The 25,173-nt window shown below is 41.7% G+C and overlaps 1 protein-coding gene across 2 annotated transcripts; it reads left to right on the top strand.

The window, feature by feature from the left end:
• The first annotated feature begins 6,279 nt into the window (after window positions 1-6,279).
• Window positions 6,280-24,582, top strand: Dscc1 (DNA replication and sister chromatid cohesion 1). Of its 2 annotated transcripts, XM_021650059.2 has the most exons (9): window positions 6,281-6,764; window positions 8,837-9,005; window positions 11,089-11,223; window positions 13,311-13,401; window positions 15,405-15,543; window positions 16,641-16,693; window positions 17,621-17,775; window positions 20,715-20,863; window positions 24,399-24,582. In XM_021650059.2, the coding sequence occupies exons 1-9, from the start codon at window positions 6,565-6,567 to the stop codon at window positions 24,505-24,507; spliced, it is 1,200 nt and encodes a 399-aa protein (XP_021505734.1). In that variant the 5' UTR covers window positions 6,281-6,564; the 3' UTR covers window positions 24,508-24,582. The 2 variants fall into 2 exon arrangements, with proteins under 2 accessions (XP_060245395.1, XP_021505734.1); XM_060389412.1 differs by lacking the exons at window positions 15,405-15,543; window positions 16,641-16,693 and having other exon boundaries at window positions 6,280-6,764.
• Window positions 24,583-25,173: the final 591 nt, after the last annotated feature.

A 25,173-nucleotide genomic window follows, 5' to 3' on the forward strand; every position in this document is an offset into this window, starting at 1 on the left:
TGTTCAGGATTATGATGGTCATGTCAAGCCAGTGATACAGATGTCTCCTTTATAGCTAAGCAGTAACAGTCATTTATTCTCAACATTTTGACGTTGGCTTTCTTTTTTTTTTAAAGATTAGAAAGACCAAGTGAAGCAGATTTGTCTGTGAAACATGAAGCAATACCACCCTCTAGTGGGGAAAAAAACCCTAATCTTTTTTTTTAATTTTTCATCAATTACACTTTATTCATTCTGCATCCCCCCATAAGCCCCTCCCTCCTCCCCTCCCAATCCCACCCTCCCTCCTCCCTCTGCATGCATGCCACTCCCCAAGTCCACTGATAGGGGAGGTTCTCCTCTCCTTTCTGATCTTAGTCTATCAGTTCACATCAAAAGTGGCTGCATTGTCCTCTACTATGGCCTGGTAAGGCTGCTCCCCCCCAGGGGGAGGTGATCAAAGAGCAGGCCAGTCAGATTATGCCAGAGGGTGTCCCTCTTCACATTACTATGTAACCCAATTGGACTCTGAACTGCCCTGGGCTACATCTGTGCAGGGGTTCTGGGTTATCTCTATGAATAGTCCTTGGTTGGAGTATGAGTCTCTGGGAAGTTCCCTGTGTTCAAATTTTCTTGTTCTGTTGCTCTCCTTGTGGAGACCCTGTCCTCTCCAGCTCTTACTATTTCCCAGTTCTTACATAAAATTCCATTCACTCTGCTCAACAGTTGCCCATCAGGCTCAGCATCTGCTTTGATAGTCTGTAGGGCAGAGGCTTTCAGAGGCCCTCTGTGGTAGGTTCCTAGGTTGTTTCCTGTTTTCTTCTTCTTCTGATGTCCATCCTCTTTGCCTTTCTGGATGGGGATTGGACATTTTAGTTAGGGTCCTCTAACCCTAATCGTTTTACAAGCAAAATTCTCTAAAATAAAATATTGAGACAAGTAAAATTCTTCTTTTTTTTTTTAATTTGGTTTTATTTTACATGCATTAGTGTGAAGGAGTCAGAGCGCTGGGAATCAGCATGAACAGACAGTTGTGAGCTGCCATGTGGGTGCTGAGAATTGAACCCTGGTCCTTTGGAAGAGCAGATAGTGCTCTAACCACTCAGCCATCTCTCCAGCCCTGAAATTCTTTTTTTTTTGATAAGATTTATTTATTATGTGTACACTGTTCTGCCTGCATGTATACCTGCATGCCAGAAGAGGGCACTAGATCTCATTAGAGATGACCAATTTTACTTGACTAAGTAAAATTCTTAATGGTGTTAGCAGAAGCTATGACTTCAGCTTTTGTGTTCCCCATAAATGAATTTATCTTGTTGTGTTCTGCCCAGTTTACAAGACTCCGCTGTAAATACATGAGGTTCTTTTTTTTTTTTTTTTTTTAAAGCTGCAGCTTGGTCCCAACGCCCCTCCCCCACCAAAGTGGTGGGTGCTGAGGGCTGCATGCCCAGGTTAGTTGGGTGATTTAAAGATTCTGGTCCCTCCCAGCATGCCCGAGGCAGGGGCGATTCCTGCCTGGCAAGCATCTATTGGTCAAAATGCTACATTTTTAATTGATTGGCTATAGGAAGGTCCCCAGACCATTAATGACCTGGTGTCCCTCCCTAGGGGGATGGGCCAGTTTCCTAGCAACTGTATCTCTAGTGGGTGAGGAAAGAAAAAAAAATGCAGTAAGGTGGTCCTTCCCCTCAGGGCATTACTGTACTTCTCCACCCACCTAGTTCAGGCCTTAATTAATAATAGCTGATTTTTAATCTTTTGGCTTCTCAATTGCAAACTGGAACTTCATCATCTGAAGTTATTCAAAATCAACACAAGGTGGAGCATATTCCAAGACACTAAGATACAGCTTGATTCTATTTCTCCCAGTTCCTGTAATTCTCGACACTGACATTCTGTTGTTGTTGTTTGTTTATTCATTTATTTTTCTTGTGTGCTGGGGATTATTGCCAGAGCCTTTTCATGCTAGGTAATCTGTTCCATCATGGCTGTAAACACCCAAGCCTACCATTCTTCTTTTAAGAATTGTATTTTATTAGCATATATAAATTACAGATAATAATGAGTTTCATTATGACATTTCCATGCATGTACCTAATGTAGTTTGATCATATTTAACTCTTTGCTTTGAATGAAAAATGTTCTCCACACTCTCGGGCATTCTGGCAGGTGACACTGTTTGGTCACCTGTCAGAATGGCATTTAGGAGGTGCAGCCTTGCCTGAGGAACCATGTCACTGGAGGAGAGCTTTGAGAGTAAAAAGCCTTGCTTACCTGCAGTTTGTTTACAATGCTTTATGATGTGGTCTCTTAGTTTCCTGATTCAGGTGCCTTGCCTTGCACCTATTCCTGCCACCATGGACTATTAGCCATGGAATCAGCCCAAGGAAAGCCTTTCTTCTATAAGCTGCCTTGGTCATCTGTATTATCATGGCAACAGAAAAGGAAGGATTGCACTCTCTCTCTCATCCCTTACCTACTCTCACTGATCCACCCCTGTGACCCAATGAGTTTCACCAGAGTTGCTTACTGGAGTATGGATAAGCGGTTATACATAAGCTTGAGCAATTTACCAGTGGCTACACCACTAAAGAAAATGTCTTTCCTAGTCAGGCATAGTGGCCCATGCCTGAAATCCCAGCACTCTGGGAGACAGAGGCAGGTGGATCTCTGTGAGTTCAAGGCCAGTCTGGCTACAAAGTGAGTCCAGGACAACCAAGGCTACACAGAGAAACACTGTCTCAAAAAAACAAAAACAAAGCAAAACAAACACCCCCCCGGGACAAAAAAAAAAAAAAAAAAAACCCAAAAACAACAACAACAAAAAGAAAATGCCTTTCCTTCCCTCAAGCAACCATTAGCTACCTATAAATCCTCAGAGAAGGAAAGAGATCTCATGCATACCACTCCCTCTTATAAGAAGATGTGGATAAGCCCACTCTTTTATAGATATTGCAGGAAGTTACAGTCGCTGTGAGCTCAAGAGTGCCAGGCCCATGTCATGCCCCAATGACAGCACTCCACAATACTCCACCCTATCCTCTGGTCCTTACATTCTTTCTACCTCATTTTTCTTGCCCGTTCCCTGAGCCTTGGTATAATACAGATGCCATATGCAAGAGTCGCTATTCTTAGCACTTGCCCAATTATGAATCTCTGCACTTACCCCACACAGCAAAGAAGCAGCTCCTCTGATAAAAGCGGATAGCAACATTGATCTACAACAATACACTGTTAGTTAGAAGTCAGGTTGATAGGCACACCATGTGCACGTAACAAAACAACAGCAGTAGCTTCCCCATGAGGGCCTATGACCTCCCAAACTACAGGCTTCTTGACCAGGTTGACAGTACCAAACATGAGTTCCCTCATGTAGAACAAGTGTCAGTTCCAGTCAGAGGGAGGGTGTTATATTCGTAATACTGGTTTGCGCATCATGTCTAGTTGGTTGGGTGTGGAACCGAGGGTCCACTGTTGTGGATATAAGCACGTTTGTGTTTTGGCCCCATGTGTGGGATGTGGGACTGATTCACATTGTCCACAGCAGCCTCTGAGAGGAGCTCTTTACCAGCTGCATATAGTTTAAATCTGAGGACTCGGGAGAAAGAATAAATGTCAGAGCCCAGAGAGTGGAGAAGAGAAAGAACAAGGCTGCTGCTGGTTGCTGTTGTGAGACAAGAAGTTGGAGATCTCCTGACACAGGACTGGCTCCAAGAAACCAGACAACCCTAACCAGCAGGAAGCAGCTTAGGGAACTGTGGCTCCTTTCCCACTAACCCTTACTCATTCCTACCTGGTGTTGGGGTGTTGGAAGGGATTGAGGTGGAATAGGGAGAAAAAGACAAAAGAAATGTAAATAAAGAGTTTTAAAAATTATGCCAACAGTCCACATTGTTAATGGTAATTCTCTTCCCCAGCAGCCTGTAGTAGCACCTTTTGGCACAAACAATCGTTCAGTTTTAACAGAAGAACACAAGTCCATCCTGCAGGGAGTAATTTGTATGGTGGCTAATTGGGTTTGTCAACTTGATGGAATTTAGAATCACACTGGAAACAAACCCCTGGGCCTGTCAGTGGGGGGGTCTCTAGGTTAGGTCAACTGAGGTGGGACATCCTTTCTAATGTGGGCAGCACCATCTCATGGGTTGGGGTCCTGCAGGGAAAAGGAAGAACAGGCTAAGCACAAGCATCCGTTCTCTCTGCTTCCTGACAGAGGGTGTGATGGGGCCAGGCACTGCTGCTCCTGCCACCATGCCCTTCCCTAAGGAGACAGAAAACAAACCCTCCCTTAGGTTGCATTTGCCAGGGTGGTTTGTTGCAGCAAATAAGAAACTTAATTTGGCCTCATTAAATAGAAGTGAAGTTATTTGATTAGTAATGGTAAATGAGAACCTCAGCTTCCATTTATTAAGCACTCTAGGCTTTCCACCCTTCAGAACAAGGGATTTGAAGCTAGGAAAAAATAAGCAAATTACTTATGTCACAAAACTCTGAGGACAGTAAGTGATTTGTCTACTGAAAATGTCCTGTCCTATCTGGTTTGAATAGGAATGGCCCCATAGGCTCATGTGTTTGAATGCTTGGCCCACAGGAAGCGGCACTATCAGGATGTGTGGCCTACTTGGAGGAAATGTGTCACTGTGGAGGTAGGCTTTGAGGTCTCAAATGCTAAAACTATACCCTGTGTGACACAGTCCCCTTTTGCTTACTGCAGACCAAGGTGCAAAACTCCCTAACGGTGGTGGCACACACCTTTAAACCCAGCACTCGGGAGGCATAGGTAGGTGGATCTGAGTTCAAGGCTAGCCTGGTCTACAGAGTGAGTTCCAGGATCACCAAGGCTAAAATAGAGAAACCCTGTCTCAAAAGATACTCCCCCGCCAAAAAAAAAAGATGTAGAACTCTCAGCCTCCAGCACCGCGTCTGCCTGCCCGCCACCATGTTTCCTGCCATTATTATAATTGACTGAACCTCTGAAACTGTAAGCCAACCCCAATTAAATGTTTTCCTTTATAACAGTTGGCTTGGTAAGGGTGTTTCTTCACAGCAATAAAACCCTAACTAATACACTATCCTACAGTGCCCTTAATTTTTATGTTATTATTGTGTGGGTGAGTGCACACTTGCATGTGTGGAGGTCAGAGGACAACTTTTAGGAGCTGCTTCTCTCCTTTTATTGTGCATTCTGGGCATTGACCTCAGGTCATCAGGTGTGTCAGCAAGCTCCTCCAACTACTGGGCCATCTCAGCAGCCTGCAGGCTTCCATTTTAATAGTTCACTTTAATGGTTAGTTATCTTTCTTTTGTTCTTTCTTTTCGTTTTCTTTCTGAGACAGGGTTTCTTTGCGTAGCCTTGGCTGTCCGGGACTCACTTTGTAGACCAGGCTGGCCTCAAATTCAGAAATCTGCTGAGATTAAAGGCTTATGCCGCCACTACCCTGCTTCTGGTGTTTTAAAATAAAATAGAAGATTAATGAGGTGATTGACTGACCTTTCCTCCAACAACTAAAACTTCAGGCCAACCCTGGGGATGTTTCAGAAAAAACAAAACAATAATAACAACAACAACAAACTTGCTCATATCTTTTGTATTCAGCCCTTCAGTATCCTCAAACAACACATCTTTTTATTTCAACTAAAGTCTAACGGACAGGAGGGAGTGAGAGGCCGCCCCTCTAAAAAGAATTATTCCTCTTACTGTTTCAACTTTCATGGGCAGCCAGAGTCTGTGGGAGTCTGCTGGCATCCCTTGGAGGGCTTGCACACCAAGCAGTTACAAGTTCATGGATGTGAGTCTATGAACGAATTTTCACCTTAATCAGGTCATTGCAAACTTTGGTTTACCACAGGCGGCAGTGTGAGTTAGCTGGATTCTCCCAGGAGCCTACCAGGCAGGCTGTTTTTCTCCGACAGAAGTCACACGCTTCGCTTACAGATGGAATATTTAACGAACGAGAGGCAACTTTCGTCTAGGATGGTCTCTAAGCCTAAACAGGTGAGATGCCGTATCCGACTCGGCCAGGGTCTGGTTCCTGGTCCTGAACTATGCACAAAAATTGGGCAAGGCCATTTTGGAGCCACCATAGACTAAGCTGGATTCAGACGATGCCATCTCCACGCTGTGCGACCATTGTCAAGAATCCTGATTCCTTTCGCATGACGGAATCACCCTGGTGATCTTGCATTACTGGGGTGTGGTAGCGAATTACAGAAATTCTGAACGCAAACAGCTCATCACAGGAACCACCGCAGCAGACGGGAGAGCTTTGGCGGGAAAGCAGGGGGCGGGCGCAGGGCGGCGGAAGGGGTGGGAGCAAGTTCAGTGCTTGTCCTCTCGGGGACACAGAGCCGCTCACACGACCTTCCTGGAGCCCTTAGGGGGAAACCGTGCTTCCCCTCAGCAACCTCGGACTTGCATGCAGCGAGCTCACAGCCCAGGGACTCGCGCGTCCGGAAGCTTTTTGACTTTCCCGGGACACCCCTCGCCCCTCCCCGGAAGCCCGGTGCAGCGGATTTGGCGCGCTTTTAAAGTCCCGGGAGTTCGGGTCTTCCCGGCCGAGGACACGCCCCTCTCGGTGCCGCGGGATGCCCCCGGAGCCCGCTCCGCGGAGGACCCGCGAGGAGGTGGACGCGACGCTGCAGGTCGCCAAGGTGAACGCCGCCGAGCTGCTGCCCACCGTGCACTGCCTGAGCTTCGGCCCCGGGACCAGCGGCGCGGCCGCCGGGGACTTCTGCCTGCTGGAGCTGGAACCCGCCCTGTGCCAGCAGCTGGAGGCCGGGCACAGGTGAGGCCGGATGGGGTACCAGGGTTCTCGGATTACAAGCCTAGCGCCGGAGGCCACGGCGTTGGGTAGCCCGGGGAAACTCCGCGTGGTCCAGAGAGTTGCTTTGATTGGGCCAGCACAGGCTGGAGGGCGGATCCTCAGCTCGCTGTCAGATGCCAGAGGAACCTATGCCTTTGCTAGACTGGTGTGTTAGCAGGACTCAGCTGAACTTGGGAGATTGGTGCCAGCGGGAGAATGTCAAGAAGGGAGCTCTAGGGCATTTTGAAGGCCTTCGTAGTGATGCCAAGGACTCTACAGAACACTCGTTTTTATCTCAGAAGATAGCAGCAGTATCTATATAGAGCGTTCCTGCCTTCAGCTTGGGTTTCTTTTGCTGTAGGTGGCACGTAGGAGGCAAAAGCCCACTGAGGGCTTGGTTGGGGTCTCCACCAAAGATCTGGAACTGTTTATCATTCTGGGTCAACTACAAATTTGCTGCCAAGACCTTGGATTTTAAAACCGAGGGGCCCTGGCTGGGACTGGTCTGGGCTTAATGGTCGAGTGTTTACGTTGTAGGCTTCAAGCTGTAGGCTGGATCTCCAAGCTTGGAGGGGGGAAAGGTTGAAAAATAGGGGCTGCCTGAAGAGATGGTTCATAGTTTAGAGTACTTGCAACAGCCGGGTGGTGGTGCCACATGCCCTTAATCCCAGCAGACGCAGGCAGCGGCAGCCTGGTCTACAGAGCAAGTTCGAGGACAGCTACCCAGAGAAACGCTGTCTGTCTTGGTAAACAAAACAGAAGAGTACTTGGAGCTCTTCTAGAGGCAAGTACCTTTACCATCCTCCTCAGCTAGTTTTGAGTTCCTTTATTTTGTGCACACCTGACTCCTGCAAGTTGGTTCCTTCTTGTTTTTACTTAGGCATTGTTTCCTCCCTGGCTTTATTTTAGTTGGACCATTTAGGCTCTCATTTGGGTTTGTATATTTGACCCATCATATATTATTGTTCTAGTTCACCAGCCTCATATTGGTCACAAAGTATCCCTAAGAGAATTGCCAGAAAATGTCACTAACCTGTTTCCATCCCAGCTGAATTGGAGATTAAGAAGGACTTCAGGTGTGAAGGCTATTTTCTTTGTACAGTATAATTTTCTTTCCTTTTGCTTTTTTTTTTTTTCATTTGTTTGGTGTTTTGGTTTTGTCTGTTTTAATTTTGGAAAGGATCTCAAATAGATCCAGCTGACCTCAACCCCACCAAGCTCCATCATCCTATTTAGCTGAGGATGGCCTTGAAACTTCTAATTCTCCTGCCTAACTGCTAGGATCACGAGTGTCATGTCAGCCCTTCAGCTAACTGAATACCATAGCGTCTTCATTAAAGCATCTGGATGAATTATCTTCTGATTTTTCTCAGCATGTTTGGGGTGATATTTGGCCTTCTAGTCTCTTTGAGTCTTTCTTGCCTGTATTTAGTTATTTTTCCTTGGTTATGTACCAGATAGCTAGATAGCTCTCACGTGGCCCAACATTTCATGGACTCCATCATTATACCATAGATCCCTGTGTGGTTTCTTTGCTATTTCTGTGATGAAAACAGCTTGACCAAGGCAGCTTATAGAAGGAAAAGTTTATTCTGGCTTACGGTTCCAAAGAGGTAAGAGTCCATCATGAAGGAAGGTATGCTGTGTGAGTAGGAAGCTGAGATCACGTCTTTTATGGTAAACCCAAAGCTGAAAGAGTGAACTGGAAGTGGGCAAGGTTCTGTACTGTCAAAGTTCATCCTCAGTGACACACTTCCTCCAGCAAGGCTACTCCTCCTAAACCTCTTCAGATAGTGCCACAAGTGTTCAAATGCCTTTGTCTGTTTGTCTGTGTGTGTGTGTGTGTGTGTGTGTGTGTGTGCCTGTGTGTGTGTGCGTGTGCGCGGGTGTAGGGGTGTGTGTTCTCTTTTAAATCACTACAGGAACAGCCTGGAGGCTTAATTTTTAATCTAGAAGCCAGAAGAATTGGGAATTATTTAAAGCGAGATATCATACCCACTGGATATGTCTCACTAAGCCATGTCTTCCCCTCCCTCCCATCCATTTACCTATAGTTTTGTGATTCGAGGAGATAAGGATGAACAAGCTGTGTTGTGCTCTAAAGACAAAACCTACGACTTGAAGACAGCAGACACGTCTAATATGCTGCTTTTCATCCCTGGTTGCAAAACTCCAGACCAGCTGAAGAAGGAGGAACCACAGAGTAGCATTGTTCACACTGAGGTACCATTTTGTCCTATACCTGAGTCTGAGAATGATTGTGTTCTAAGCTTGCTTTGGTTAAAAGCTTTTGGTTAAAAGCTTTTTAGATCTGTCAGCATGGCAGATCTAAAACTCTCACTACGGATGTTTGAGATTTCTCAGCATTGTTTTAGAATTGTTTGAATTTGTGAATTCTCTTTATTTTTCCACTTTTTTTTTTTTCTTCCTCAGACACCTCTGAGTTTTCTCTTAATGTGGTAAGTGTGCTATTAGGTAACTCATTCCTTTTTTAAAATGAATTTATTTTGTAAAAATTGTGTTTCTGGGGAGGGGTTGTCTTTTCTGCATGTGGTCTATGAACCATGTGCATGCAGTGACCCTGGAGGCCAGAAGAGGGTGTCAATTACCCTGAGAATAGGAGTTCAGATGGTGAGCTGCCAGATGTGTGCTGGGAATCGAACCTGGGTCCTCTGGAGGAACAACCAGTTTTTTTAAATCACTGAGCCATCTCACCAGTCCTAAGTGACTCATTCTTAAAGCTTTATCTATTTTTAGTAAATTATGCTCAAGAGATGTTTTGAAAAATGAATCCCTCAAACCATAATTAGTACATTTGGAAGTATTTGTGAGGTAGAAAAATGAAGAAATTTGAGGTTGGAAGGGAATGTGATTCTTAGTTTTGAAGTTAGGTTACTTTGTGAATATAGATACAAATATGACCTTCCTTATTTTGGAGAATGCTGATGGTATTTACCAAATAAAAGTCTCTACTCTGTTTTGGTTGTCACACATACCACAATGGAAGCAAAGCTGTTGATTCTTTCAGAATGACTCAGGTTAGCTATTTCCTAAAATATGGAACTAGAGAAGAATGAAGGGAACATTCTGGGAAGTTTTAATGATTTATGTGGTGTTAGCATAAAGGAGCTCTCAGTGAATTTCATGTCTACTATGTATGTGTATGTGTATGTGTGTGTGTGTGTGTGTGTGTGTAACAGTATCATATAGCCCAGGCTAGTCTTGAACTTGCTGTATAGCTGAGAATGACCCTGAACTTCTGAAGCTCCTTCCTCCAGCTCTTGTGCTAGAAGTACATGCATATCCCACCATGCCTCATTATGGCAGTAGTGCTCAGGATGAAATCCAGGGCTTTCTTGCATGCTAGGCAAGCACTCTACCAATGGAGCTACCTTTCCAGTCTCTTGTTTCGTAGTTGATTTTTTTTGAGACAGTCTTGTGGTGTAGTCCAGGCTGATCTTGAACTCTTGATCTTCTGGTCTCATTATCCTTTTAGTGCCAGGACTAAGCAAGCACTCTGCTAACTGAGCTATGTCCGCAGCTGTAGTTGGCTATTTTTGTTTACGTGTTTTGTGTTTTTGGAGATGAAGTCTCACTATGTACCCCTGGCTGGCCTGGAACTCCATGAATATAGACCAGGCTGGCCTGGAATTCAGAGAGCCACCTCTCTTTATCTCCTGAGTGCTGGGCTTAAAAACATGTGCTGCCATGCCAAGCCCTGGTTTTTTGTTGTTGTTGTTTGTTTTTTGTTATTTGTTTTTTGGAGGCTTTATTTATCTTTATTTCATGTGTACGTGTGTTTGGCCTCCATGTATTCTCTGTACCACCATGTTTGGTATTTCTATTGTTTGTAATTTCAGTTGTTTCCATCTGGTTGGTGGAATTGCTGCCATTCTAGTAAATTTTTTTCTGGTAGTATTACAGTTTCTAGAGTATTCTTGAGATGTATGTTCAGCTATTGATCATCATTTTATTGGCAGGGCATTTTTAATGGGCTTTTCAAAGTAGTTGAAATGGCTGGAATGGTACCACAGCTTCCTTCTGTGTGCTTTTTATTCTTTATTATTTTTTATTTTGCAAGACAGGCTTTCTCGGTGTATTGGTTGCCCTGGACTCACTTTGTAGACCAGGCTGGCCTTGAACTCACAGAGATCCATCTACCTCTGTCTCCCCGAGTGCTGGAATTAAAGGCGTGTGCCACTGGACCTGGCTCCTTTTGTATGTTTTTTGAGCAAAGATGGCTTTGTGGGAATGTATTATTCTTCAGAAAGGTCACTAAAGGCTTATGATGCATTGTGATTTCTAGATCTTTGGTTTCTCTAATAACTATTGGGAATTAAGAAGATGCAGACCTAAGTTAAAAAAGCTAAAGAAACTTCTAATGGAAAATACCTACGATGGCCCTGACAGTCATAAAGAAGAGGATCCAAGCCGCTCAAAAGTAAGAATATTATTTCTTAGTTTTATTTGAAATTTTAAAATGCAATTGATTTTTTTTTTTTTTAATTGCTATTGTGGGAGGGTTTGAAAATCTTGCCGTGTAGACTTGCCTGACCTGGATCTCGAAGCTATCTTCCTGCCTCTGCTTCTTCATGTGCTGGACTTATAGGTTGGGCTTGTAGGTGTGTGCCACCGTATCTTATTGTTGGTGACTGTCTTACTTTTTTACATTTGTGTTACAAGTTTCAAACATAAAGCAATCTGGCTAGATATAAAGTGGCATGCTGTCAAAGGCGCTGCCATTTAAATGTGGTTGATTTCATGTGATCTCTGAATCTAAGCTGGTGCCTGGCCTGGTGGTGTAGACCCCTGTAATCCCAGTCTCACCATATTGCCTTGGTTGGATTAGAATTTGCTGAGTCAAAAAAAGAAGCAGAGCAGGACTGGGTGGATTAGTGCTTTGATGGGAAATTGCATGGCGCTAGAGTGCTTCCTGCTTTAGCTGAGTATATAAAGTGGTACCTCATGGTTTCAGCATTCGCTCCCTCACAAGCAATGATGCTGACATCTTTCTTTTTCCGATTGTCTTTTTTGAGACAAGATCTCATTGAGCACAGGCTGGCCTCAAACTTGTTATGTAGCTGAGGATGGCCTTGGAATCCTGATCCTTCTATCTTTACTTCCTAAGTGTGGGGATTATAGGCGTGCACCACGAGTAGTTTACTGGGCACTGGAGATGGAAGCCAGAGCTTCATGCATGTTATGGAAGCACTCTACCTGAGTTGTTTATTTAGCCGCTGATTGTCTATTTTTGTTTTGTTTTGTTTTTTGGAGATTTTATTTATTTTTACTTTATATGTAGTTGTGCTTTGTATGATGGTGTGTCTATGTGCACTATGTGTTTCCAGTGCCATGAGAGCCAGAAGAGGGCCAATGGATCCTTAGAAACTGCAGTTAGGAAGAGCTGTGACCCATTATGTGTGTGGGTGCTGGGAATTAACCCTAGGTATACTGGAAGAGCAGCCAGTGCTCTCAATCACAGAACCATCTCTCCAGCCCCCCCCTTTTGTTTTGTTTTTTATTTTGTTGTTTTTGTTTGTTTGTTGTTGTTGGGTTTTTATTGTTGTTTTGTTTTTGAGGCTGGGTCTTTGTAACGCCAAGCTGGTCTCTTTCTGTCAGTAATGCTCCTACATGTCGGGCTTCTCGGTGTGTACCAACATACTCAACTTAATTTACAATGTATATAGCTTTGGAGAAACATTCATTCAATTTTTTTTTCCTCATTTCTAGTTGTGTTTCTTATATTTTATATAAAAAAGTGATATATAGTTCCTTAATAGACATGCACAATGCAAAGATTTACTTCTATCTCTTTACTTTCTTATTATTTTGTATGTTTGTTTTGTTTTATTGAGACTTTCTCATCAAGTAGTCTGGCTGTCTAGGAATGTAACATGTGGACCAGGCTATCCTCAAATTCACAGAAATCTGCCTGCCTCTGCCTCCTGAGTGCTGGAATCGAAGTTGTTTACTACTGCTGCACAGCCTGGACGAGAACTCTTGATCCCTCTGCCTCCACCTCCAGAGTGCTTCGATCATAGTTGTACAACAGCATGGCCAATAATAGTGTTCTGAATGAGAAAACTTAATGCTTTTTATGAATTCTGGTTGATGACCTTGCTCTTGCTGTTCTCATCCTCATCATCTTCCTCCTCCTTTTCTTGTTTTTTCTTTGTTTTTGTTCTTCAGTTGGGATCTTACTGTATAGCCCAGGCTAACTCAAATTCTTTTTTCTTTAGCTTCCAAAGTACTAAGATTGTGTCACCGCACCTGGCTATATCTTTTCCTTTGTTGTGTTTTTAGTGCCTATTCAAGAAACCATTTCCAAGTGCAGTAACATCAATATTTGCTCCTGTTTTAAGACACATTTTGATTTTGTATTATGACCATTATGCATTAACATAGTGCATGACCATGAGTGCTTTAACCGGCTCGATTTATTTATTTTCCAAAACTCAACAAGAAAACTAAAAAAGTCGTAGGTGCCAAATCATTAAAATATGTATCTATTTTGTTTGTTTGTTTCAGTATACAACTGAAGATTTGCTTGATCATATTCAGGCAAGTGAAGGAGAAATAATGGCCCAGTTGCAAGTCCTAAATGCCTGTGAGATTGGAGGTAGTGTAACTCTTCCCACTCAATGAGGAACTGTATCATATGGAGTTGAGAAGCTTTGGGGTCCCTTTACCATGTTGCATGCATGTTTAATTTCCTTTTAGCTTCAAAGGTAATAACAGTAGGAGCAGAAGAGTACTTGCTGAGTATGTGTGAGGCCTCGTGTTTGAATCTCAACACATACACACACACCCTCCAATGATGATGATTATAGATGATGATAAATAGATCAGGCTAATCTTGAACTCATAAAGATCTTTCTGCCTCTGCTTCCCAAGTACTGATGTTAAAGGCTTGTGCCACCATGACTGACTATGAGCCTATTGTTAGCTTTCCTAGAAAAACAATTTGATTCTTTATTGGTTTGGTGGATATACTATTCCATGTGAAATTAGCTCTCATATGCAAAATCTGTTAAATAAATTCTGTATGCTCCCTTTTTTAATTTAATTTTTATTTTATGTGCATTAGGGTAAAGGTATCAGATCTGTTACAGACAGTTGTGAGCTGTCATGTGGGTGCTGGAAATTGAACCTGGGTCCTTTGGAAGAGCAGTCAGCGCTCTACTGAGCCATCTCTCCAGCCCGCTGTATGCCCCTTTAAGAACTACCTGGAAGCATTTAGCCCTTGTGTAGTTGCTGGAAACCCATTTGGTCTTAAGCGCTTAAGATAAGGGTTTTAATTGGGAATGCCTCTTTGTAATTACCATGGTCTATGGAGGCCCATGAAGCTCAAAGTTAAATTGAGATAGGCAAAACAAATAATATATCTTAATGATAGCGCTTGAATTTATTGTCGTAACAACAGATAAAGTTTTATAGGGGAATGCATAGATGACACTAGGTTTTTTTTTTTTTTTTGGCTTTATTTTACACAATTTGTTTCTTAATGATACTTTGATTTTTCCAGAATAAGAACAGAAAATTTCCTTGAAAAAAAAGGATAACTATGAACTTGAGTTTACTATTGCAAGTGGTATCTTTGTCATCACTTCTTAACTGGCATTCTAAATTCTTGTATTGCTCTGTAGCTCTGGCTGGCATATAACTTGAACTTGCTATGTAGGCAGGTGGCATTGAACATTGCCTCAGCTTCCAGAGTGCTGGGATCATAGGTATACACCAACACATTCAATGGCATTTCAGATTCCTTCTGAAATGGGGACAGGTGTCTTTTTTGAAATTAATTGTACAGTTAACATACAAAAAGATGGATTCCACCATGACATTTTCATGTGAATGTATCATTATGCTTTGTTCTTAGCCACCCTTTCACTGCCCCCTCCATCACCTATCTACCTTCTCTTGGTGATGGCCTTCTCCTCTGGAGGTAGGTTCCCTTCTGGCTTAATAACATATATATTCCCTTAACTTTTCTTCCTTTCCCACCCCTGGTAGACCTCTTCCTTATAATCCTGTTTCTGCTTTTACATCCCATGTACAAATGTGTGTATATATATATATATATATTTGTACATACAAATAGTTTAAATCTAGGCTCTCTAATATAAGAGAAAACATGATATTTTTCTTTCCCAGTCTAGTTCATTTCTTCTAATATAGTGTTCTCACTCCATCCATTTTCCTTCACATATCATAATTTCCTTCTTTACTGCTCAAGAAAATTACCCTGTATATATATGTAACCAGTTTCCTTAGGAATGTGGAAAACTATCTTGATTCCTGATGTTTTTTTTTTCCTGTCTACACCGTGACAGAATTGTCATCTCTCCAGTGAGCTGGACCTTGTTGTGCTCTGAGAACACAACAAAAAAATAACTCTGATAGCTGTGATCAGAGTTATGATCAACTGCATCACACCACACAGATTACGTAAGGCCATCGCTCACTGAGAGTCTCTTCCTAGGGGACTGTAGATTGTGTCTAGTTGACAATTAACAGTAGCTGCCAGTGTGCCTTATGGGTAACAGAGCATTACTGCTTTATTGATTATCTAACCACTTCACTTAAATATCCTTTGATAAGTTTGACATTTGAAATTTATAGGTTATTGGAGGATTCTTGAATTTGATTATGAGATCAAACTTCTGAATCATGTAACTCAGCTTGTGGATTCTGAATCTTGGTCTTTTAGTAAAGTTCCCTTGACTGTATGTCTGCAGGAACTTGGACCTTTGGAGCCCGAGTGAGTATTTTCATTATTTGTGTCTGCGGTGAACGTTTTTTTCAGACTAGATATAAACCGAGGGCATATTATTTATATTCTGACATATGTTTTGTTTGCATGTATATATGTGCACCATGTACGTGCATCAGATCCCCTGGTGCTAACTGAAGGTTTTACGACAACAGGGAACTGAATCTGGCTCCTCTGTAAAAAGAGCAAGTTCCCTTAACCTTTGGGCTGCTCTGTAGCCCCAGGGAGGAAAAATTAAAAATACATAACTGGAAGGTATTTGGAACTTTGCTTGTTAGGGTCCAGAGGAAGCTGTACAAACCCCTCAGACACTGATCTTAGTTAGATATGGATGGCTTATTGAACGAAAGACCCCAAGACTGACCATGGTCGGGGACACAGTGGACTCAACAGCCAAACTGTGACATCGACTTGTTTTTCAAAGCAATTTTATAAAGGCAAAAAAAATGCAATTAGCTCATACAGGAGGATGGATGGTAGAACAGTGTGGTCAGCTCTGACCCAAGTTATTTTGTTAAGCAGACAAGCACTTCTAGCTAACCTTGAAAGTATACCTGGCACCTGGGGCCAGCTGTGCTTATGGTTGGGAAATTTCTAGGAACAAGGCCACAGAGTTTTTCATTGAACATAAACACAGTTTATGGTCAACCTGACCTTGTAAAGAGATTCTTTTATGCCAACAATGACCTGAAATTATGTGCTTGGTGGGCCTGAAACAAAAATGGCTATACTTATGCTACACAAAAGGAGCAGGCCTCAACATTGTCACTGGGGAGAATACATCTGCATCATCTTTTCTGCTTCTTATTTTGGCAATAAAAAAAAAATAAATTAGTGGCTGTGTTTGAGCTATTGTATAAAAACCATGTGCATATGAATTATGACTACATAATTTGTGCAAAATGTATAGAACAGGTCTTGGCATGTAGCAGTTCCCAGAATATTTAAATTAGTTCTTACATATTATTTGTTATCAAAGTAACTTAATATTTCAAATCCTTAATTTATATCTAAGTTTATAGGTGGCAACTGGGTTTAAAGTATCTACAAAATGCTGATAAGTTTTGCGTGTTTTAAATTTTCAGGGAAATGATTGAACACTGTCTTAAATGCTATGGAAAGAAATATGTGGATAACGGTAGGACTGGAAAGTATTCTAATGGGCATTTTAACCTGTGTGATAACAAGTATATATGTTTTAATAAGAACCATGAGGTGTGGGCTGGAGAGATGGCTCAGAGGTTAAGAGCACTGGCTGCTCTTCTAGAGGTCCTGAGTTCAATTCTCAGTAACCACAGCTGCTCACAGCTGTCTATAATGAGATCTGGTGCCCTCTTCTGGTGTGCAGGTGTACATTCAGACAGCAGATCGTATACATAATAAGTAAATCTTAAAAAAAAAAAAAAAAGAACCACGGGGTAGGGGTGGGGGAGCTGGCTCAGCATTTAAGAGCACTGATTGCTCTTCCAGAGGTTCTGAGTTCAATTCTTAGCACCTACATGGTGGCTCATGACCATCTATAAAGGCATCTAGTGCCCGATTCTAGCATGTGGGTAGTGCTGCAGAGCACTCACATAAAATAAAAAAAAGAAACATGGGACTGTGTAAGGTGATACTGTTGAATTAAAGGAAGTGCTAATATCTCATTGGTTAATAAGATAATACAGTGTCAGTGGGATGGCTGAGCCACGCCTGGTGACCTGATTTTTATCTCTGGTAAAAGGTGAGAACAGACCCCTGAAAGTTGTCACCTGACCTCCACATTCATGTGGTGGCACATGCAAGCCCACACGTGTATATGCATATACACACAAATAAATAAAGAAATGCCATTAAAAAGAAAAGAAGATAGCCGGTCAAGGTGGCACATGCATTTAATCCCAGCACGTGGGAGGCAGAAGCAGGCAGATCTCTGTGAGTTTGAGGTCAGCCTGGTCTAGGTCAGCCTGGTCTAGGACAGTGAAGACTATACAGGGAAACCTTGTCTCGAAAAACTAAAAAACAAAACAAAAAAAAGCCTCAAAAAAAAAAAGGTGTCTGAACTTGTCTGATACCATTTCCTTAGATGAGGTCTATTTTGAGTTGAATGCTGACAAAATATGCAGAGCAACAGCAGAGATGCTGCTGCAGAACGCCGTGAAGTTTAATCTCGCTGAGTTTCAGGAAGTGTGGCAGCAGAGTGTTCCTGAAGGAATGACCACTCGGCTTGATCAGCTCAAGGTGAGGTCGTTGGAACCTGTGCCTGGGAATTCTCCAGGTGACTAGGTGGGGTGATTCTTGTCCTGGAGCTGAACTGGGAGCTGTTTTATTTTTCTACTTACCCGTTAGGAGTACAGTGTTCATTTACTCCATCACAAAGTCCTTTAACTCTCCCAGTACTTACAGAGAAACACTTTATAAAGCAGAGTATCACTTGAATTTTTCTTTTGAAGTGAAGTTGGAGTTATTTATAAACACACCTTCACCTTACTTATTTAAAGGCAGAACTTTATGTAATCCTGGGTTAGCCTTGAATTCTCTCTTGAGCCAGAGATAGCCTTAAACTTCTGATCTTCCTAGACTTACCTCCCATACACTGGGATCATACGCACGTGAAAGCACTCCTGGTTTTAAGCAGTGCTGGGGATTGGATGTAAGGCTTCAGGAATGCTGTGCAAGCACTATATATACCAAAAGTTGAGGCTTATGAAGAAAAAATATGCAAATAGACTTAAGCACAGGTGGCAAGGGAAGGAGAGAAAGGTGCCACAGACCGACCCAGCTGGGGTCCCACACCCGTGGGAAATCAGAGGTTTGGATATCAGGAAGACGCACACACCAGAGACAGTTTGAATCTGCTGCGATTTACTGAAGTCAAGCTAACGCTTATATAGTGATTACATAAAGAAGCACCTTGAAGTTGACATACTTCCCGGAACATTCACACTTTTACCAACAATACAAAGTTTACATTTTATCTGAAAGGGCAACCTGATATAAAGCAGTGTCTACAAAAAAATCTTGGCCTAAGAGCTTTTAATCAAAGCAAATACAAAACTTTAAACTTGTGGCTATTTACACAGTTTTATTGCTACTAATTAGTGAGGAGAAGGCCAGGGTCTGTCATTGCCCTCTAAGCCAAGTCTGCTAAAGATTTACAACCCTCCCTAGAGATAAGCATCGAGGGGAATTCCTCCTGTTTGTCTTGCTAAGGATTTACAATCTTCCTTTAGAGATAGGGCACCAAGGAGGACACACTCTGTCCATATCTGTCCATAAAACTCATAGTATAATATAAAACCTTCTGACCTCCTATGTTTGCCTATCTTCTTTCTGCCTCATCATAAACACCTGTGTTTGGTAATGGTTTTGTAGTAGTTTTACTGCAGTGGGAATATCTAGAGCATTCATCTTGACAGATCCTGATTAAATATTTTCTTTAGAAAGACCTAAAACTCTTACCCCTTTATTACCTACAATATTTGGTTTTTCCACAAGCAATTCCTGATACTGAATCTGATTTATTACCTCTCCTAAAATTTTATTTTCCTTTCACTCTTATTTGCTAAAGCTTTTAGTAATCTATCAGAAATGTGTTTCCTTGAATAGTTAATTGTGCTGTTCTAAGAATCATAGAGAAACAGCAAAAAAGCTCATTAATCCAACCCTGCAACTGAGGAAGCGTGGGACTCTCAGAATACATCTTTTTGGCTTAGGTGGCCATGATAGGGTACTTTGCCAGTGACCTCCTGGAAGCCTATTCCCGAAGGAAACGTATCTCCCATCTAGTAGCACAATCTATTGATATGCTACACTGATGATGCTGGAGTGGGTGTAGCAGAAAGGGAAAAAGGAGACAGTGGAGCTGAAGAAAAGGATCGTTGCTGAGCTACTGAGAAAGCATAGTTGGTAGAGTACTTGCTTCATATCCATGAAGCCCTGAGTTCAATCCCCAGCACCTCATAAAAAAACAAAAAAACAAACAAAAACAAAACAAAACAAAAAAACAAGCATGGTGGTTTATGCCTGTAATCAAGCATTTAGGGTAGAGGCTAGAGGATTACAAGTTCAAGATGATGCTTGGCTACACAGCAAGTTTATGTCAGCCTGGGCTAGAGAAGACCCTGTCTCAAAAACAAGCAAGAATACTTGCTAAAAAAAAAAAAAAAAAAAAAAAAAAAAAAAAAAAAAAAAGAGTGTATGTGTACGTGTGTGTGTGTGTGTGTGTGTGTGTGTGTGCTTGTGTGTGTGGGAGGTAAAAAAGTACTTGCCACCAAACCTAACAATCTGAGTTTACTCTAATGGACTTGAGTGGTGGAAAAAGAAAAGATCTCTTAATGTGTCTTCTGATTTCTAAATATATACTGTCAACTACACGTTCCCTCTGCCCTACACATATACTCACATACATACACACTCACACACATGCACACAGTAAAAATTAAAACAAAACAAAACTAAAGGAAGTAGATATTGGATAACAGATAGGAAAATCTCAAGGCTTTAGCATCTGTAACTACTACTGAGCACTTAGGTATGGGTTTGAATAGGTTTGAATAGAATCTAGGTTACCTAAGTTTTCTGCTTCCCCAAGGCAGTGCGAGTGGAGCAGGAATCCTCTGTAATTTGGATGTGTGGGTATGGGGATCAGAAGATGTATTTGAGTAAAAGATGCAAATGCTACAGTCATGAACAAGGGCACCAGAGGCATCACTGGGGTAGGATGATGGTTACCCAGCACAGGTGGAGAAATAGGTAACAGGATCAGGTGGAGGCTTGGGAAATTACACAGTAAGTAAGACAGCAAAGAAGACAGTGATGTCAGAGGTGGAGGGTGATGAAAAGAGGAAAGAGCAATGGACATTAGCAAGAAAATGGGGCTAGTAAGTCTTTCCTTGACTTCATCAAGGAAAGAGCTTTCTGCTTTTGGCAGTCACTGGCCACTGGTGACATTTGGCACTAAAACTATCTTGGTTAATTGGCAGTAGAACTTACAGGAGCTCTTTTTTTATGAAAAAGGCTGCCTGTAAGATAGACTTTCTAGATAGACTTTTTCTCTAAAGTTTCATGTAGGTGGTATTTTAAATTATTTGGGCTAAATCTAATGGCAAAAGAAATATTTAAATATGAGATCATTAACTGCTTTTTTTTTCCCCCCCCAAACTTCTTGTCTCTTGTAGGGTTTAGCACTGGTGGACAGAAACTCAAGACCAGAAATCATATTTTTACTGAAAGTGGAAGATTTGCCTGAGGGAACACAGGAGCGCTTTAACAGTCTTTTTTCTCTAAGAGAAAAGTGGATGGAAGAAGACATCGCTCCATACATCCAGTGAGTAACTCATTCGGGATGGGTGGTGACTGTTGTTCTTTTAAATTTGGTGGAGGGTTTCAGATTAGGACCTGAACATGGCACTGTTGCGTATTCCCTGAGGATGCTGTGTCACTGGAAACTTTCCCTGGGTGGTGTCCATTATCATTGTCTGATCATCCTGAAGGTGGAATATGTGGTATCTTTTTCCCTTAACATTCTGCTCTCCTTCCAACAAAATCACCATTTTGGGGGTTTGGGTGGGACGAGGACATACCTATGTCTAAAAGGTAAACACGTCTTTTTGCCAAGTCCTGTTTTTCCTGCCACCTAAGCCATTACTTTTTTTTCTTCGTTCTTTATTGGTTAGATTTATTGTCTATTTAATCTTTGTGTGTGTGGGAGTGTGCCTGTGCACGCTCATGTGTGTATTTGTGTGTGTGTTTATGGGGGGGTGAATGCAGGTGCATGTTTGCCACAAGCATGTGTGGAGGTCAAGGACAACCTTGGGTGCTGGTCTTCATCTATTTGAGACAGGTTCTTCTGTTGTTGTTTTTTTTTTGTTGTTGTTGTTGTTTGTTTTTTGTTTGTTGGTTTGCTGCCTATGCCAGGCTAGCTGGCCCAGCGATTTTGGAGGGTCTCCTATCTACATCTGGGGATGCTAGACACAGATCAATGTTATGGCATTCACTTTCTGTAGCTTCTGGAGATTAGAGCTCAGATCCTCACATTTGGATAGCAAGTGCCTCATCTACTGAGTCATCTGTATCCTTAGCCTTGCTCTGGCACAGTCACTGTTGTGTCAGACCTTGCAGGCCATCTCTTTTCTCTACAGTTTTTATTCTGTGATCTCTCCAGATCCTGCTGTGTACATATTCTTCGTTTCCCTCTTAATTCAACTCTACTTTCTACTTACTGACTCTGACCTAGGCCAGTAGCCGAAGTTTCTGGAGAAAAGTCTCCAACAAGATCATCAGACTTCTATAGACTTTAGCTCAGACCCTGGCCTTTCACTATATCTCATGAAGCCTTTCTACCCTCATACTTTAACATCTTCCTTTATCTTGATATTCACTCAGACCCCATTTTACCTTCACTCCTCGTTTACAATCTTATTTCTTGAGGAAATTGAAGCAATTAAATAGGAACAACTCCGTTCCCACTGCCGAGCCTTTAATTCTCTGACATCTACACTTTTCCTTTCAGCCCCCCCTATACGGTGTATAAACTGTACCCCTTTTCATCTCAGGATATGTCTGTATTTATCTGTGTGAATGTATGAGGGTGCACATGCACACAGATGCCAGAAGAATCTGATGTCTTCCTCCATCACTCTCTGCTTGTTTCTCTGAGGCAGAGACTCTTCATGAACCTAGGATATGTCTTGGCTAGGCCTGAAGCTGGCAAGTGTTATGGAGTTTGTGACCTTGGGAAAAGACCATAGATTCAATCCAAATGTATTGAAAAGATTTATTGCTTAGCCTGTAGCAGGACAAACAATCTCTGAGCTGTTTTTGAGTGGCTATGAAGCAGGGGTATGTGGAAGGACTTTTAAAGGTAAAACCACTTGAAGACCTTCAATATCTATGCAAGCCAGTAAAAACTGTTCTGTTCCACCATGTTAAGTGACTAAAGCATCTCAAACAACCTTTAGGTATCTTTATTATCAAGTTACAGAAGAAAAAACAAATCAGACATATAACAAGTAGATAGTCACAGCTGTAAATTTTTGGGTGGGGGTCACTGAGTCAGGGTTACTGGGAACTTCTCTTCCAAGGACCAAAGTTGGAGACAAACAGCTAGTGCATGCTAAGATAGATGCATAGCATAAAATTGAGCTTGTTAAGCCATAACACAAGCTCTATCCATCTTTTTACATTCATCCCTCTTGGAGCTAGGATGTTTGGGGAACAATCAGTTTGATATTACGATCTCACTCCCTATGTTTTTTTTTTTTTTTTTTTTACCTATTTTTACTTACTGGTTACTTGCCCCACCTCTTGACCTAGGGTTTTCTTTAATCCTGTTTACAGAAAGCTTTTGGGTTAAAAGTATGCTAGGCCTGAGACAGGCTACAAGTACTTGTTAACAGTAAACAGAAAGCTCTAGGATCAAAGACTGAGCCATACCACAATTAGAAATAGGTTTTTACGGTTCACAATGGATCAAACATCCTGCAACACTCATGATTGTGGTGTCACCCAGACTGCAAATCAAATCAACCCCATGTTCATAAAAAATTTCCTGATTGAACTAGGCAAGTGTTGCACCACTGAGGTATATCTTCAGCCTTTATTTATCTATCTATTTACTTACTTATAAGGCTAATATGTAAAAATTAGATGACAACTCTTTTTAAGTGCTGGGATTACAAGCATGCGCCACCATGCCTGGCTAGATGACAATTTTTAAGAGTCAATTCTTTCTTTCTACAATGTTCAATCCCAGGGACTGAAGTCAGTCCATCAGGCTTGGTGGCAAATGCCTTTATCTGCAGAGCCATTTCACTCTCCCTCATCCTTTTAAAAATCTTTCTTTCTTTCCTTCTTTTTTTCTTTCTTTCTTTTCCTTCCTTTCTTCCTTCATTCTTTTCTTTCCTATCACCCTCTCCTTCCTCCCACCTCTCCGTTTTGGGATAGGTTCTTACTAGGTTTCTTTGGTAGGCCTGGAACTCACTCACATTTCAGGTAGGTCCTCAATTCCTCAGACTCCCAACAGAGTAAGATTACAGAACTACAAACCTGTGTGACTAGGCCCAGCTACAGTGTCTCTTTTGTTGATGTTTCTGAGTGCCTTCATCCAAGTCAGAATAAATGAAGTAACTTCCTTATTCTGTCTTCACAGTTGATGTTTTCCATGATCTACCAATTGTTAGACATTGAAAAGTAACAATATATAATGAGTCTTCTTTGCTGTCAACGCCCAGGTTTCATAGTCAACTCATTGCCTGCATTGTTTAAAACTCAGGTCATATTGTGCTTTTTCTATTGTTTAAAATACTGCTGCTACTGTATTTACAATTAAATCACAAGCCCTTCCTGTGTACTTTATGGCCCTCTGTGACCTAGCTCTGTCTCCCTTTTCATCTCTTCCCTCCTCAAATTATGCCATAGACAGTCTTCTCGTTGAGGCAAATAAAAAGTTCAAGAAGGGCAGACAACTTAGGCTAGCCCAACATGGCAGCCTCGGACACAGGTTCATTGACTCTAGATCGCTCCATCCTTCATTCTTTCTGATTTAAAAATTACATGATTAAATGGAAATAACATGGAACTTTGAAGTCATACACACGTGGTGGTAAAATTTGACCCTCATTACTACCTGAGTTTGTTTCTTCCTATCTAATCCAGGATTCAATAACTCATTACACCTATTCTTGTAAAGGTTAAATAAAATGACAGATGTAATCCTCCTAGTGCAGTTAAGACTTAGAAGCAGTTACCAGTGTTCTCACATATTAGAAAGATAGCTTTAGGGGTAGTGACTGATAGAGTAAGAGCATTATATCATATGTCCCCTAAAATATTCATGGATTTTCTTTCTTTTTATTCTACAGAGATTTGTGTGAAGAGAAGCAAACTATAGGCACACTGCTTACTAAATATGCTCGTTGTTCAATGCAAAATGGTGTAAAAGTTTATAATTCAAGAAGACTCATTTCTTAAAAGAATGGCACATTTTTTGGAGGGACTGAATTGATTTATAAAGTTGCTGGATACAATAAAAACGATTCTTTTGCATATTTTTATTCTTTTTTCAAAAAAATACATTTTACTTATTGTTATTATGTATGAACAGGATGTGTATGCCACTGCATGCATGTATTGTTTAGAGGGCTTCTTGTAGTCATTTTCAGCTTCCACCTTTCAAGTTCAGGGATCAAACTCAGATCACCAGGCTTGCTAGCAAGCACCTTTACCTGCCGAGAGCCATCTTGCTGGCTCTATTCTTGGCTTTTAAAACCAACTCTTTGAATACCTTTTTCTCCTTTTCATAAGTTTGTGACTACTACTCTTTTTATTTCTCAAATGCAATAGGATATTTCCATACCCTTCATGTAACATTTATACAATGCTCACTATATAAAAACTAAAAGCTGGCTGGTGGTGGTGCACACCTTTAATCCCAGCACTCAGAAGGCAGAGGCAGGTAAATCTTTTGAGTTTGAGGCCAGCCTGGTCTACAGAGTGAGTTCCAGGACATCCAGGACTATACAGAGAAACCCTAACTTGGAAAAAAAAAAATCTGTATTTATATCATGAAGTCGGTAAGAATTCTGTATATGGAAAGTTTTGCTTTTTATAATATAAAATTCTATATATTTAATTAAG

The sequence above is a fragment of the Meriones unguiculatus genome, chromosome 8, assembly GCF_030254825.1.
Source record: "Meriones unguiculatus strain TT.TT164.6M chromosome 8, Bangor_MerUng_6.1, whole genome shotgun sequence".
Taxonomy (NCBI): Eukaryota; Metazoa; Chordata; class Mammalia; order Rodentia; family Muridae; genus Meriones; species Meriones unguiculatus.

Excerpts from the sequence above, each read along its gene's own strand:
- Dscc1 (XM_021650059.2), top strand. The coding sequence starts at position 6,565 with ATGCCCCCGGAGCCCGCTCCGCGGAGGACCCGCGAGGAGGTGGACGCG. Across the intron at positions 11,224-13,310 it reads AGGATCCAAGCCGCTCAAAA|TATACAACTGAAGATTTGCT; the intron begins GTAAGAATATTA and ends TGTTTGTTTCAG. Across the intron at positions 20,864-24,398 it reads GACATCGCTCCATACATCCA|AGATTTGTGTGAAGAGAAGC; the intron begins GTGAGTAACTCA and ends TTTATTCTACAG.